Source organism: Megalopta genalis, chromosome 1 (assembly GCF_051020955.1).
Source record: "Megalopta genalis isolate 19385.01 chromosome 1, iyMegGena1_principal, whole genome shotgun sequence".
Taxonomy (NCBI): Eukaryota; Metazoa; Arthropoda; class Insecta; order Hymenoptera; family Halictidae; genus Megalopta; species Megalopta genalis.
Genome location: NC_135013.1, coordinates 36,007,798 through 36,022,869, shown reverse-complemented (window position 1 = coordinate 36,022,869; position 15,072 = coordinate 36,007,798). Strand labels below are relative to the sequence as shown.

General features: G+C 48.8%; 1 protein-coding gene across 11 annotated transcripts in view; it reads left to right on the top strand.

The window, feature by feature from the left end:
* Positions 1–15,072, top strand: part of cno (adherens junction formation factor afadin) — a 26,449-nt gene extending 11,377 nt beyond the window's left edge. For 4 of the 11 annotated variants that reach the window (XM_076518450.1, XM_076518569.1, XM_076518588.1 and 1 more), the window contains 21 exons: positions 1,780–1,876; positions 2,004–2,298; positions 2,386–2,504; positions 3,022–3,312; positions 3,606–3,885; positions 4,028–4,684; positions 4,978–5,226; positions 5,311–5,451; positions 5,533–5,598; positions 5,679–5,752; positions 5,839–5,957; positions 6,236–8,491; positions 9,147–9,251; positions 9,605–9,746; positions 9,825–10,085; positions 10,149–11,336; positions 11,415–11,547; positions 11,637–12,474; positions 12,565–12,842; positions 12,933–13,045; positions 13,151–15,072. In XM_076518450.1, the coding sequence (XP_076374565.1) occupies positions 1,780–1,876; positions 2,004–2,298; positions 2,386–2,504; positions 3,022–3,312; positions 3,606–3,885; positions 4,028–4,684; positions 4,978–5,226; positions 5,311–5,451; positions 5,533–5,598; positions 5,679–5,752; positions 5,839–5,957; positions 6,236–8,491; positions 9,147–9,251; positions 9,605–9,746; positions 9,825–10,085; positions 10,149–11,336; positions 11,415–11,547; positions 11,637–12,474; positions 12,565–12,842; positions 12,933–13,045; positions 13,151–13,439 (7,991 nt within the window). In that variant the 3' untranslated portion in view covers positions 13,440–15,072. Of the gene's footprint in view, positions 1–248; positions 1,156–1,779; positions 1,877–2,003; positions 2,299–2,385; positions 2,505–3,021; positions 3,313–3,605; positions 3,886–4,027; positions 4,685–4,977; positions 5,227–5,310; positions 5,452–5,532; positions 5,599–5,678; positions 5,753–5,838; positions 5,958–6,235; positions 8,492–9,146; positions 9,252–9,604; positions 9,747–9,824; positions 10,086–10,148; positions 11,337–11,414; positions 11,548–11,636; positions 12,475–12,564; positions 12,843–12,932; positions 13,046–13,150 lie in introns of those variants that run through there. The other 7 variants (XM_076518474.1, XM_076518552.1, XM_076518667.1 and 4 more) reach the window with 6 other exon arrangements.

Here is a 15,072-nt window from a genome sequence, read left to right as displayed (position 1 = left end):
CCGTTTAGACCGCTTAGACCGTTTAGATCGTGGAAAGAGTGGTCGCGCATTAATTCGAAACAGCGACTCGATCTCCAACGGACCGATAGACGATCGGTCGAACGAACGGAATGCGACGTCGAGTAAGCGTACAGAAATTTCATTCGGTTCGTTTCGTGCGTACGGACTTGCGCTCGATCGATGGGCGAAAGCGCTTGCGTTTTGACCCTTCCTAGCCTGCTCGTCCGAATCAACGATCGGCGCGGCCGTACATTCCGTCCGAGTTGCTCGAATTTAGCCAAGCCGCCACCATCCCGGGACTTTCTAACGTTACTTTCGTCGGTCGTTCGTCAACTGCGCATCCGATATCTAGCATTGTAGCCGCGACAGTCGAGGATACGATTCTACCGAGGACGATTGTGACGCTAAAAGAGACGCGAGCAAACGCGGACCGTTCCGTGTTTCATAGTTTTCGTATTCTTCGCATTTTTCTCGTTCTTCGCGAGTGGTTTCGATCTCGGTTCGCACGCTAGAGCTGCTACGATGCAACGTAATCGGCCCGTTTGTGCGCGCTACCCTGCTGCGACATTCGTCGCGGAAGAATATCGCCGCGAGTCGAGTTTGGCAAATGGTGGTGCGCGGTAAACCGCGGTTTCGTGTCGCGATGCGTTTCGAAATGGGCTGACACGAAAACCTGGATCCAAGTGCAAGCTGCCCGGATGCGGAAACCAATTATTTCGACTTGTTCCATAGCTCGCGCTCGCGGCTTACGGCTCGCGGCTTACGGATTTCGAAGCGTCGCGAGAAAAAGAAAAGCATTCCGGGCAGTGAGGACCGAAATCTCGGATGCGTTGAATATCGAACGTTAAACGTTTGCGACGAGTCGCTCGAAGCAGAGACGATGCCATCTTTTACTCCGGCTCGATTCGATGTCGCGGAATAATTTTGACGCGTTCGACGTCGGATGAGAACGAAAAGTAGTACGATTACGAATACATCGTTTTTATTTAGAGTCTCTCGAGTACTTTGCACGCGAAGGATAACCTAGAACTTACGGGACCAAGATTATATCGGGCTTTACCGTGTTTTGCGAGAGGGACCACAAGGGGCATATTCAGGGACCACAGCAATAGTATCGGTGCTTTCTATGCAACATGATGGATTGGGGGATCAGACGTAAGATGTATTGCTTTGTCCAGTTGGCAAACCCGCGCGGTTCACCGTGTTTGCTCGGCTATTTCGATTCGTTCGGATGCCAAAGGAAATCGATCGGATATCGTGATTTGTCATCGAACTTTTGCCATCTACGATAAACACGTTCGGAATAATTTATATACGCGGTTACGTGCAAGTACAAATGCAAAGACGTCACACCTTCGTAGAATGCGATCGATTCTCGATTCGATTCATCGGATACGTTCGATGTAAAAATCCAACAGATACTCGATCGAAACGAGAGTTTCATTTTGTCCGTTACCGTTTTATATCGGAGATACTTCGGTGTGTTTTTATCGCCAAGGACACGCCATTTTACGGTTGCACGTACCTGTACCTATCGATCATACAGGCACATGGTTGAAACGAAAGAAATCCTCCGTGTCGGCGCACGTGAACTATGTGGGTCAGTAGTTGAGAACGAACCACGTGACGAGAACGACGCACGACATCCCCGATACGCGAAGACTATCGTATAGCTGCGCGACTCGCCGAGATCGAGAGCGGCGGGCAAGATAGAACGGAATCGTTTCCGATAGTTCGCGGTACGAAACGATGTTTAAGGAATCTTCGTTTTGTTTTTAGGTTCGATTATGTTTCACGTTCGGAGAAGACCCGCCGATTACGTACCTCGGAAACGCAAGAAAAAACCTAACGGAAAATGGAACGAGATCGATTACAGGTGAGCGAAGAAGAAGAAGAAGAGCGAATCGGCGTAGGGTGAACACGGGCGAAAAAGGAGGATGGCGCGTACAGGCGGTCGAGACACGGAGCGAATGCTCGTGGTTTACGAAATCGAACGTTCGCAGGTACGAGGACGAAAGACTGCCGTTTCTGTTGGAATTGAACCCGGATGGCAGCGACGTTCCACACGGGGCAGGAACTCGGCACCGATTACAGCCCAACGTGACGGAGGTGGGTTCGGAAAGACCGGTAGGTCCGCAAGCGGTTCAAGCTCAGACCCTCACTTTGACCGGACCCACTGTCATGCCGAGGCATTGCGTGATCGCTTTTACCGAAAACATCGTCACTTTGACGCCTTGTTCCAGAGATGCGCACACTTATGTGAACAATCAGAGGATACATCAGACGACGATACTTCAGGTAAAACGCTGTTTCATCGTCGAGCGCGTTCCATCGCGCGATTCCATCGTGTCGCGCGACGATTCAAACAATGTTTTTCGTTGGTAGAACGGCGCGATCGTTAAATTTGGCAGATTGCACACTTTTCGATTCATCGATCCGGCTCCCGAAGAACGTATGAGGCAACGCCACGATTCCGGAAGACAGATCGAATACGGCTACGAACGGTAAGCGCATACTCGTTCGCGAGGCGATCGGACCAGGTAGCCACGTTTCGCTTGTTCGTTGTTTCGTTCGAAACTCGATGGTCCTCTTAGTATCTCGAACGGGTGCTCGATCTGGCATAGAGGCCGAGCGTAACCGGCGAGGAGATTCGGAATCGGAGCGCCGAAGGTAAACCAGACGTAACGATAATCTCCACCGTAGGCGATAGTCGATGGGCAAAATTCGAAATACGGAGGTGAGAGAGAGAGAGAGAGAGAGAGAGAGAGAGAGAGAGAGAGAGAGAGAGAGCAGAGAGAAGTTGTTCGACGAGCAAACTAGAGAAGGAGAGACGGAGCATGCAATATTTCGAGAGTGTCGCGTAAACGCGAATTCGAAAGATTATTCGAGTCGTCCAAAATCTCCGCTTATCGTGCCCGAGCTTTTTCTGCGTTTCGCTTCTCGTTTATTTTCCTTACTCTATTCCTGTCTTTTTGGTTCGCTTGTTTTTTTTCCTGCACGCGACCTGCTTCTGTACCGTAGACGATCCCCAGACTTGACCATCCAAGAGACGAACGCGGAAAGATACGGATCCGTGTCCGGAACTCCGAACGGTGGGCAGATACAAGCGCAAAATCAACCGGGTCAAGATCAGTCTTCGTCGCATTCGTGTAGTCGGAGCAAGTCGACGTCCGTTTCCGGCACCGCTGCTGCCGTTTGCCTTCCCCGAAGTCCGAATCCTGCTCCGGAATCGACGCACAATTACGAAACCACGTTCGATCTTGACGGAAACGTCGAGACTGCCAGTCTCACTAGCAGCAGGGACGGTAACAGGTAAACAGCCGGTGATGGTACCATCTCGAAGAAGCGACGACGAAACGTGCCGTCGTTGGTACGCGAACGTGATATATGTACGTGTACGTGTACGTGTACGTGTACGCGCACATGTGTACATGTACATGTATATGTATATGTAGATCGGTGCGATATCGCTAAATGTACGTGTCGTAGACCACGGGAAAGTATTGCGAGAACAGCGAAGATAGAGGGTGGTCAGCGATAGGTAGAGCGTAGGAAATGCGATCGTTTCGATATTTGAACGTTTTAACGTTTCGACGATTTGACAGGCAATTGCAAAACGAGCGACAACCACGTGGAACGGACCCGATTCTACCGGCAGTGCTGGAGTTTCTCGAGGAAACGGAGGAAACGTTCTTCCATGCGGTGATAACGGACGTGGAACCGTCGGCGCCTCAGTTCAAACTCGCTCCAACGTATACGCTTTACCTGGCGGCGAGGTATCGCGCGAGCACGCATTACAGACCGGAGTTGCAGCCAACGGAGAGAGCGCATAGGTTAACGGTGATGCTGGCGAACGTGGCCGGTACGATACACCGAGTAATCCAGGTAATGGCCAGCGGCCAGCGATACGACCTGGCGGGGACCGCTAGCCAGGGGCATCTAGACACCTACTACCGCGCGTAGGCTACTACTACTACTACTCGTATTCGATGATAGAGAGACGACGCGGTGCGATGTGTGTCGGCAGGAACGGTACATGGACGCGTCGTCGTTGGCCCTGTGGCTGGCGAACGGCTCGGAGCTGTTGCACATGCTGAAGAACGATCGCCACGTTGGAGCGTTTTCGACGAGGGCGCAAGACATTTTGACGGAAGCGGTCCACGAAGCGTTCGCGTCGTTGGTGCGATGCATTTCTCTCGAGCTTGCGCCGGCCATGTCGCAGTTTATGGCCGATGCCGACGAACCAGCCAAGGAAGCCGGAGTTTTGCAGATATTCTCGAGTACGATGGCTCTATTGAGACGATGCAGAGTGAACGCCGCTCTCACGATTCAATTGTTCAGTCATCTGTTCCACACGATCAACGCGACGGCATTCAACGCTTTGGTTTCGAACACGAATTTGTGCGTAAGATGGTTCGGTCGCCGACTGAAAGCGAGATTGAACGCTCTCGAGACTTGGGCCGAGAGGCAGGGCCTCGAGCTCGCGAGTCAGTGTCACTTGGCGACGATCATGCAAGCGACTCATCTTCTTCAAGCGCCGAAATATAACGCGGAGGAGCTCGCTACCTTGAGCTCGACCTGCTTCAAACTAAATTCCCTTCAAGTCAGGGCACTGTTGCAAAAATATCAGCCAGCCGCGGACGAGCCGAGACTTCCGGCAGAGTTGATCGAAAACGTGGTCAGAGTAAGTCGGTGGTTAAGTGTGTGTGTGTGTGTGTGTCTACGGTCGTCCCGATCGAGCACCAATTATTTCAATTCGTCGCTCGTCGTCGCGTACCGTCGTTCGTTGTACCGTTTATTACGGTTATTCCATCGTTTACGGTTTCGTTTCGTTTCGTTTCGTAGCATCGAATCGTATTTTCTCCATTTTACGTCGCGTTTCCGTTGTTCAAATTAAACGGCGAACGCTTCGAGATACATTGGTTCGCGATCGATCGACTCGTCGCATCCCGTTACGACGGTACATTCGAATTTCAGGTGACCGAAGGGGTCGCCGACACGCTCGCGCGAGCCGATGGTAGGGAGATCAGGCTCGAGGAGGAACCTACGCTCGGCTTGGCCCTTCTGCTGCCCGAAGATGGGTACAGTTGCGAGGTGATTCGAGGCGTGCCGCCGGGACTCGCCGAGTTTTTAGCACCCTTGCAACGGGACGGCTTGTGTCGAATGGCGGCTCAGCCCACCAGTAGCGGATATTGGACTATATACATGATAGATCACTATAACAACGTGAGTCGACGAGTTTGCTATTCGTTCGATCGTCGGATGTCGCGTTTCGAGTACTCGACGGATTAAACGATACGTTGCTCGCAGTTTCGTAGTCCCAGCGCGATGAGCAACCGATCCGGCGGCTACGTCTGCAACGCGGGCTCCGCCTCGGTCCAACCGGAGATTCACGTGATCAAGTTGCACAAATCCACGAACGGAATGGGCTTGAGCATCGTCGCGGCAAAAGTATCGTATAGTACCATCCTAAAGCAGACAGCGTATCGCTATCTTTAGCGCCTATATAACTGCAACTGTGACTTTTTATAGGGTGCCGGTCAAGACAGACTCGGAATATACATAAAGAGCGTTGTTGCGGGCGGTGCGGCCGACGCCGTGAGTTTCCAATTCTTTGTAACAATGAAAATATCGTTCCGTTTCTAATTCTCTATGGCATTTCCTCGACATTTCCACAGGATGGTAGATTAACGGCTGGCGATCAGTTGCTAAAGGTGGACGGCCAGAGCTTGGTTGGAATCACTCAAGAGAAGTGAGTAGATTTTCTTTTAGCTCGAACGCCTGGCACAACATTTCTCACAATTATCGTGTATCTTTTCCTATCCGTCTCTTTCTCAGAGCTGCCGAATACTTGGTGCGCACCGGTCCTATAGTAACCCTCGAAGTTGCCAAGCAAGGTGCCATATACCATGGACTGGCTACTCTGTTGTCGCAACCCTCGCCCGTTATGACCAGAGGTACGGATTCGCCGGTATATTCTACCTATCCCGTCTCCCTGTCCCTCCGTTTTGTCTCCCTACCTTACCGTTCCGTACTCGTCACGCTTTTCGGGTCGGTCGGAGGTTTTACGCGACAGTATATACTCGCGCAATTCTCCTACAATCTCGAACTTGTCCAAGGCTTTTCTCCGATCATTCTTGCTCGCATTTACACCTATCTCGGTCCGACTCGCGAGAACTCGAGAGCTACGGATACCATTGCTTCACTAACGCTTTACTAACTGATTGTTCCTAAGCAGTGCACAAGAATCGACCCAAGTCAGAGCACTTGGAATCATCGGAGGTTCAGGATGCGGTCGAGCAGCCGTCCACGTCTCATTCGATGGGTAATTTGTTGAGCGTTCCAAGATACCCTATCGATTCAGGGACACGTTCGATCGACGAAGTGGCAAGATCAGGTGCGATTCCATTTCCGCGTTTCGAGGTGCAAATAGACGGGTTCGATTCGCGTTCGCGCGTTCCTCCACGTTGTGAAATCTCGACTCGGGCAGTCGACGCGATATCGACGAAAGATCCGCTTCGGGGAAAAGAAGAAGGTACAATTGATACGACGATCGGTGCGATCGGTACAGTTTCGCGGTCGGCGCAAATCGCGAGTCTGTCTTGCCCGGTACAAGCTGGTGCTGGACGCCCGTTGGACGATTTGCGCGATTCGATCGATTCGAAGGGTGATAATCACGTTCCGAACCTTGCGAACACGACTTTGTCGATTCACGATTCAAATCGATTTTCAGTCGGTGAAAATATGCCCGGTAAACCATTTTCTCTCGATTCTATACCCTATATCGATCAAGCCATGGAACTTTTATCCGACGAACCGCTCGAATTGGATCAATTGGATCGACTCGTCGAACTTAACGAATTGGATGAATTGGATGAATTCGACGAACTGGATGAACGTCCACCGGATGGTGGTTACGAAACCGGCTGTAGTCAGGGTGTTGGTGGTGGTGGTGGTGGTGGTGGTGGTGGTGATGCTGTTGCTGCTGCCGATAGTGGTAACAACGACGGTAACGATGGTGGTGGTGTTGCGATAATTCCAACGACCGGTATTTTGCGGGTCTGCTCCATGGAGTCGTTGAGTCGGATTCAATCAAACGTCGATGATTATGTTGAAAATAACGACACGACGGAGTCAAGCTGTCAAAAAGCAAACGAACAACATCGATTTACGAGCGAATCGTACGAAGAAGAACTACATGGGGAAAAGAAGGGGGACGTTGTCGAATGTTTGAGCAAATCGGAGTCGAGGGAACATGAAACAAAAACGAGAAACCATGCTACCGTAGTTCCCAAAATGTTTACCACGATCCCGGAACTGAATCTCGATTTATCTGGTTGGGACAGTGACAATTCCAGCGACATATCCAGCTACGAAAAACGTTGGAAATCACCGGAAGAAGTACGTTTCGGATACGGCAGGGTCGCGGCTTTGGCCAGACATTTTTCAAAGCTCGGCAGCACCGAATTGGCCCAGACCGTAGCCGACAGAAGGTTGTCCGGCGCTTGCAGAAAATTCGCCTCCGAACCAAATTTTGTGTCGCCCGAAGTCTACGAGATACGATCGAGACACCGATTTCCCGCAGTGGACAGAGAGTATTTGTCGGAATTGAACTTGAGACGCAGAACGAAAGAGCGTGCAGCAAACCACGAGACGAGTTGTAACGCGCACACGTGTTCGAGGATTTCGTCTCTCGCGGGGAAGCGCTTCGCGAGCGTGCACGAGCTTTCGATGAAACGCGCGGAAAATGTTTCTCCCTCCCTCCGTCGGAATCGGAGACACGTCGATAGAAGAGACAAGTTATCGTTATCGGAGCAACGACGAGTAATAGATCAGCTCCAGAAAATGACGAATCTCGACGACGCGTCTGGACTGCTTTATCCATTGAATAGAAACGTGGTCGGATCTTCGAGCGATGGAATCGACGAGCGTCGTCTCGTTCGAAAGTACGTCACGAAAATCGATTCGATCGAGTCTCGGTGGTCCAAACGATTCTCCAAATCCTATCCAACTCTGGAGAAGCCGATTCCATTGACGAAAACGATAAGAAAATTGATACAACATTCTCGATCGGACAAGGATGACGACGACGGCGACTACGACGACGATGACGACGACGACGACGACGACGACGACGACAACGACGACGAGGACGACGATAACGATGGTTACGATCGCGACGATGAGAACGACGACAAGAACGATCCGATCTGCGATCGTGGTCGAAATAGACGTTCGATCGACAAAGTTTTATTGCATACCGTCGACGAGACCGGAACGTTTGTACCAGAAATCAAAAATGTTTGCTTATCGGTCGACACGAACCGAGTAAAGAATCAAGGTTATAAAAAAGAATCAAGCAGCGACGACAACAAGTATCAAGAGACGTTGTCGGCGAGCGACGAAACCGAAGCAAACGAGTCCATCGCGTATCGACGGACGTTTCGCAGTTCGCTAGGTCGAATTTCTGTACAAGTCGATTCTATTTTACGTAAGCAGCCGATGTTCTATGTCCGCGTTTCTTCAAATTCGCATGCCTGCCGAGATTAAAAACGATCGTTGTACACGGCACGCTTGTCGATGTTCACCCGATGCAGGCGAATTTTACGCAACCCACCAATTTTCACCACGCATGCCGAAATTTTTTCGTTGAACGATTAGCAACTGCCCGCGCGAGGCTCGATTATTTTTGTCGCGATCGCGATTGTGTTATCCGAGGGTCGATACTTGTATTAGAACATGTGCTTGAACGTAAAGTATGACGTAGTAGCTGCCAACTCTTAGACGATGTCGCATGTAAACGATTCTACCGTGAACGGTTGCCTTTCGTGTACGTTTGGAACGTTTCTACAATATCGTTCGATCGTATAATTTCGTCGAAAATCTGCGTTTTCGACCAATGCTTGCTGTACATTTATGTAGGACTTTTGCCTTCGCTGCTGCTTACGCCTCCGTTTTCGTGTTTCTTTAATTTTCTATTTTCATACGTTGGACCGCGCGCGTCCGGAAGTAAACGTAGTTTGCGCGTGTTGTTACATGCTGCCAGTTTGCATGCATTGTGCGATTGTTCCCGATGTTTTATTCTTTGTACGAACTAATACGACGAACCACCGAAAAATGTGTTTTGCATCTTGTGCTTACCGCAGGACCTCGTCGCATGAGTGAACGAGATTTACCTTCACGGCTCGGACGCGACGTCGCTGCTCCTCAGCAGCAAATGCATACCAGCAAATCCGTGCCAGCGTTGCACAGTAAGTAACTTTCATGGCGATTTTACCTTGACGATGCGCGCTTTCTTTTGCTTCATCAAATTCTCTCTCGCTCTCTCTTTCCCTCTCTTCGTTTCACACCGCGTTCGCATACGCACTCGCACTCGCACTCGCACGCGCACTCGCACGCGCACTCGCTACTCGTACTCGTACTCGCGTACTCGTATACATATATGTTTACTTCAGGGGTGATCGTTAACGCAATCCCAATAATAATCGTGCGATTCCTTGCGTTTTACCGTGTAACTGTACATGTCGTGTATACCGCATATTTAAAAATGGAACGATACGAGCTAGAGATAAACTCGTGTGTAACACCGACGCATCGTTTACAGACGTTGGCACAGAAGGAAAGCAACAGCACGAGGTATTCAACCCTGGTTACAGTAGAGCATCGTCCAGCAACAGCGTGACACCTCCGGTTGCGCAACCCCCATCGATGATCGCGATCAACGGTTCAACGACGTTGCGTTCTCGGTAATTATACGTAGTTTCGAGTCGTTGCATCCTCGTTCTCGAACTTTCCATCGATATCGCGTTCGTTGTTCAAAATAGCTCCAGTCACAATTTACACGATCCGATACGAATGGGAACATTGCCGCCGAGCGGACTCGTGAGCAGACAGCAATCGTCGCCAAATTTGAATCCTTGTCAAAACACCGGGAACAGCAGCGGTTCGATCGCTATCGGAGCAATCGGTTCTACCGCGCTTCAGAGCAACGAAGCCGAAAGATTCTATCAAAATTTGAGCGTTTATAGAAATCAAGATCCGTCGACGAAGCAGCGATGCAGTCCGTCTCAACTTTTGGACGAAAGGTAACTCGTTATACTTTTTTCTTTTTTAGACCGAGCGATCTACTATTTTAGTTTTTATTCCAGGAACACTTTACAGTTGCAAAAGAGCTCGAGAGGTTCTCAGAGTTCTTTGAATCGTCCGAGCACGTTCGACGCGAGTCAGCCCAGGGACAGGCCGATATCGGCTTACGCGTCTCAAGCGCAGCAGCCGTCTTTTCTCGGTACGCAATCGCAGCAACAATCCACAGGCCCACCGCCGAGATCGCAATCATCTAGGGATATAATACGGCAAGAAGCGAAACTTCAGGAAATGCAAGAGGAAGTGAGAAGACGGGAGTTGCGGGGTGGCGTACCACCTTCGGCGGTCTCGGCTTCGGCATCGGTATCGACGTCGGCATCGTCCTCGTCTTCGACGTCGACGTCGACGTCTGCCCCGACTCCCGTACCTGTTCCCGTTCCTGTTCCGGTGCCAGGCACGATCGCTCAGTATCGACCGGCCGCCTACAACGTGAAATCTACCGTCACCGCTCAAGCGACCAATATGACTACAAGGCCGATCAAATCGATCGGTTCCTCGCCGAATTTAGGAACGAATCCAACGGTCGGGATGCCCGGAGGAGTTATGTCACCGGCATCCGGGCATACCGCGAGACAAACCGCCGGTTCGATTTACGGCTACATGGACGCGCAGTACGGACAGTACGTAGCTCAGTATGGAAAATCTCCGCCCGCTCATCAGCACCAGCATTCGCATCAACATCAATATCAGCATCAGCTTCAGCTTCAGCTTCAACACCAACATCAGCATCAACATCAGCACCAACATCAGCATCAGCAGCAACAGCAACACCAGCATCAACACCAAAATGCGCAGCAAACGAGTTTGGGTCATGCTCAATACGTCGCACCACCGTTCAGAGGGAAAACCGACTCGACCCGTCTACAGTCGAACGGCGGAATGCCATCGTTCGATTATGGAAAAGATTCGAATAATCAAGAAACGAGTAGAACCTACGCGGACCAGAATCGACATTTTATCGTCGGATCGCAGTATTATTTAAATGGCAGCACCGACCTGCGAAACGATCAGTATTCCGGTGACAGCGATATGCATAGATCGCAACCCGTACCGGAAGGAAACAATTCCGTCCAAACCAACGAAGTAATTCCGATACGACCCGCTCTTCCGGAAGAAGGTTTCGGAGAGAGTCCACCGCCGCCACCGCCGAACGCGTCCACGCATCCTCTTTATAACAAACAATCGGATTCGAGGTACGACGCGACCGATTCGAACGATCGGAATATCACGGGCACTTTAAGAATATAGATTCTTCCCTTTTTTTCCAACAGGTACACGGCGAGTATGCAAGACCCGCCTCGTGGAGGATATTATCCTGCCAACGGAACTGCGGGAACCATGTTACAGCCGCGACAGTACCAGTACAGCGCCACCAATCCTTGGCAGCGGGAAGAGAGAGAGAAGGTACGACGCGCGCGCGACGGTAGAATTCTTTTCACTGACAAATCGAGCCGACACGGTTCGCACATACGTTATCATTGTATACTGTTTAGGAGCAAGCGCGCAGACGGGAAGCTGCGAGGCAATGGCGTGACCAGCAAATAGCCGAATTGAGCGCGTTACCTCACAGAAGTTCGCAACAGGAGGAGCAACTTAGAGCTCTTCAATTGGAAAGAGACTTCCAAAAGAGAGCCGAAGAAGCTGCCAATCAACAAGACGACGACGAAGAAAGCAACGACATGGACGCCGAGAGTATACAAAGGGTTCAAGGTTTGCTTCGCGCGGCCAACATTCAAGACCGCAACAACCCGCAGGAGCAACCGAATCCGAATTTGCCTAAATCGAACGTTACCGGACAGTCCGTTCGCGCAACTCACGGGCTTCAATCCCTGGGAACGTCGCTACATTCGACGACCGCTATGCCCCCGCATCCCGTCGTAGCGCAACAATCTTCCCAAAACGTTTCTTCGCAGGTGATGCAGGAAAATTCCGGTTTACAATTTCCACAAAATCATCAACGCGATCAGTCCAATCAATCGCAAAACCATCTCGGACAGATACCAATGTCTTCGTTGATTCACATGACCGCTACTCACAAAACCAGTTCTCTCGCTGAAGATAAGGAAATGCCACGTAGACCGGACGAACTTAAACGAAAACAAATGGAGTTTGACGATACTCTGAAGAAGAAGGAAGAAGATGCGAAGCAGCAGCAGCAGCTTCAACAAATGTATCATCACCACCAGCAACAGCAGCAGCAGCAACAACAACAACAACAACAACTTCAACAGCATCAGCACTCGCAATCTCAACACAAAAACCAACAACAACCGTTGCACCCGAGTCTATTACGATTGGAGAATTTGGTTATCAATGGACCGCATGTATCGTGTAAGTAAACTTTGCTATATACATATGCAATCGGAATCGTCGAGGAGCATATAAGCAAGCGTCTCGTTTATCCGTATTCTCTTTCTTCAGCTAACCAGAATGGAAATAACGAAGCACCTTTGCCACCAGAACGAGGATCTAGTTACGCGATAATGTCACAGCAAGGTACTCTAAGATCGAATAACATGAACGCAACCTCGATGTTGTCGTTGTCGACTCATATGCAACAACCAACGTCCATCAAAAGAGTCTCGTTTCACGACACAAATGCAAACATAGAAATGTCGATGCAGCGAAACGTTTCGTCGGGAAACGTGATTGGTACTGCTGCAGCCACGACAATGGATATCATCGTGGAGGACCCAAATGTATGATCTCCGATCGGTTTTAGTGGTTTCGTTTAACGCTTTATCGTTTTGTTCGATCGTTTTTCGTTTATCGAACGTCGTATGTTTCAGAACTTTCTTAACGATGCGGAAAATTTATTGGCGTCCCCGAAGACATGCGAGGGGTCCGGTGTTCCGCTTCCTGGCGGCACACCCGGTGTTATAGGCGCGCAAGAAGTTTACAAGTAACATTACGATCTCTCTGTTCTTTTGTTTTCGCTTGAAGTCGATAGTGCTTGTCCAAGTTCTTGTCGATCATCGTAGATTATCACCGAATCGATGCTTTTCAGAGATCCGAGGCAAAGACGATTGGCAGAGAAGCAAAAGCAACAGCAAAATTCCCAAGTTGGACCAGTACCTGAAAAGCTGAGTTTTAAGGAAAAGATGAAAATGTTTGCGATGGAAACCGGGGAAGATGGAACCCCACGCGACAAAGTGAAAATTTCACGCGCTCAACGTGAAATCGATAATATAGGAAATTCTACTACTCTGAACAACGGCAGCAATAGCAATGGTAACAATAACAATAACAGTGGCGGCGGTAATCATACTACCGTCAACAACAACGCTAGAAATTAGGACAGAAAACTTAATTTTAGTAGTTTCGCTTTACATGAAAATCGAAGTCTCTAAGATTTCGATGACTTCCGATTTTCATCGCGTTGCTCGTTACGTATCTAACTACAAATTCTGACCAACGATGCGAATGAGACTAAACAAGGATAGAATTACTTAAAATAGAGGGGTTTATATCCTTGAATTTATCAGTGGTCCATATTAGACATATACAATTTATTGTTATCTTCTTCTTCTTCTTCTTCGGTTAGATTCTTCCGCTTCTCTCCCTCCTTTGCACGCACACACACGCGTCTCCCTTTTCCTTCCTCCACCCTGCCTCTTTCGCTCTACTCCCTCCCCCCCCTCCCTCTCTGCTTCCCAATTTCTGGACCAATATTTACACTTTACACTAACGTCAGACAAGGCCACACACCTGACCAATAAAATTCCACGAAAGATTACCGTTCCAAAACTCGACGCTCTTAAAGTTACACGTCCGCCTAGTTGTGGCAGCATACAATAAAAAAAGTCTATTTTAAAAATGTACATATAGATAGTGTTAATTTAATTTTTAAAAGTTCTTGTTGTATGCTATGTTGCTTCGTATTTATATTTGATACCGTATTTAGTAAGATACTATCAATTTGTTGGCGCGCGTTACGCGTACGTACGTTCTCATTATCGAGTCTCATGGCACTAAAGCTTTAACGTGATAGAACGACCTTAAATAGACTCGTCGAACATCCGTCGACAGCTTTGAAGTAGGTAAAAGGAGGCGTGTCCATTATCGAAGTTTATGTTTCTAGATCTAGAACCTTGGATCCTAAGGTTGAACCTTAACCCTTTTCGTATAGTTACGGTTCATTTGACTCTGCCGGTGGTCGTGCGACATTCCATTCGATTCCATTCCGTGCCTTTTAAATATGAACACTGACCAAACAGGCCGAGCAATTTTTTTTCTCTCGAATATTAGGTATGTGGTAAATGCAAATGTTGCAAAACCACAAGTGCAAACTGCTGTAATGTTTGTAATGTTTTTCTCGATAGTGTTACTCGTTAAATTGTTTTTTGCCAATGGGACGAGCATCGAAAGGGTTTCTTACACCCTTGAAAATCCGCCGCGCGAAAGTTTAGTACGCGTAGAAAGTAAATAACTTTCCTTGTTGTGTATAGCGAGCGTATAATACACCTTCACCGTTTTTTTCTAATGCGTATCTCCACGTTTGGCTAAAGCAAAATCAATTTGTCGATGCAATGACTTGAAACGAGTAATCAGCAAAACTGTAAATCATGTTCGCAAGTATCATAGCAATTTATCCTATACATTATCGATAATGTGTTTAAAGATCATATATTTTTTGATTATTGTAAGCGATGTAGAATGCGAATAAGAAACAGGAGAACAAGAAACAATTGCGTGTACTTTAAAAGCGAATGCAAAAGATGCGCTGACGAAACTGAAGTTTTTCGCCAAACGTAAAATACTTGGAACGTGTATGGACCAAGTTTTAGCAAAAGTTTGTTAGAAAAAAAATGGAATATACAACTTGTTCGATCGATTTAGAAAGAAACAAGTAATGGTAGAGTAGCCAATAATGAGATAAGAAAGTCTGTGAAATATGTGACGAACGAATAAATTTCATTTCTCTAGTAA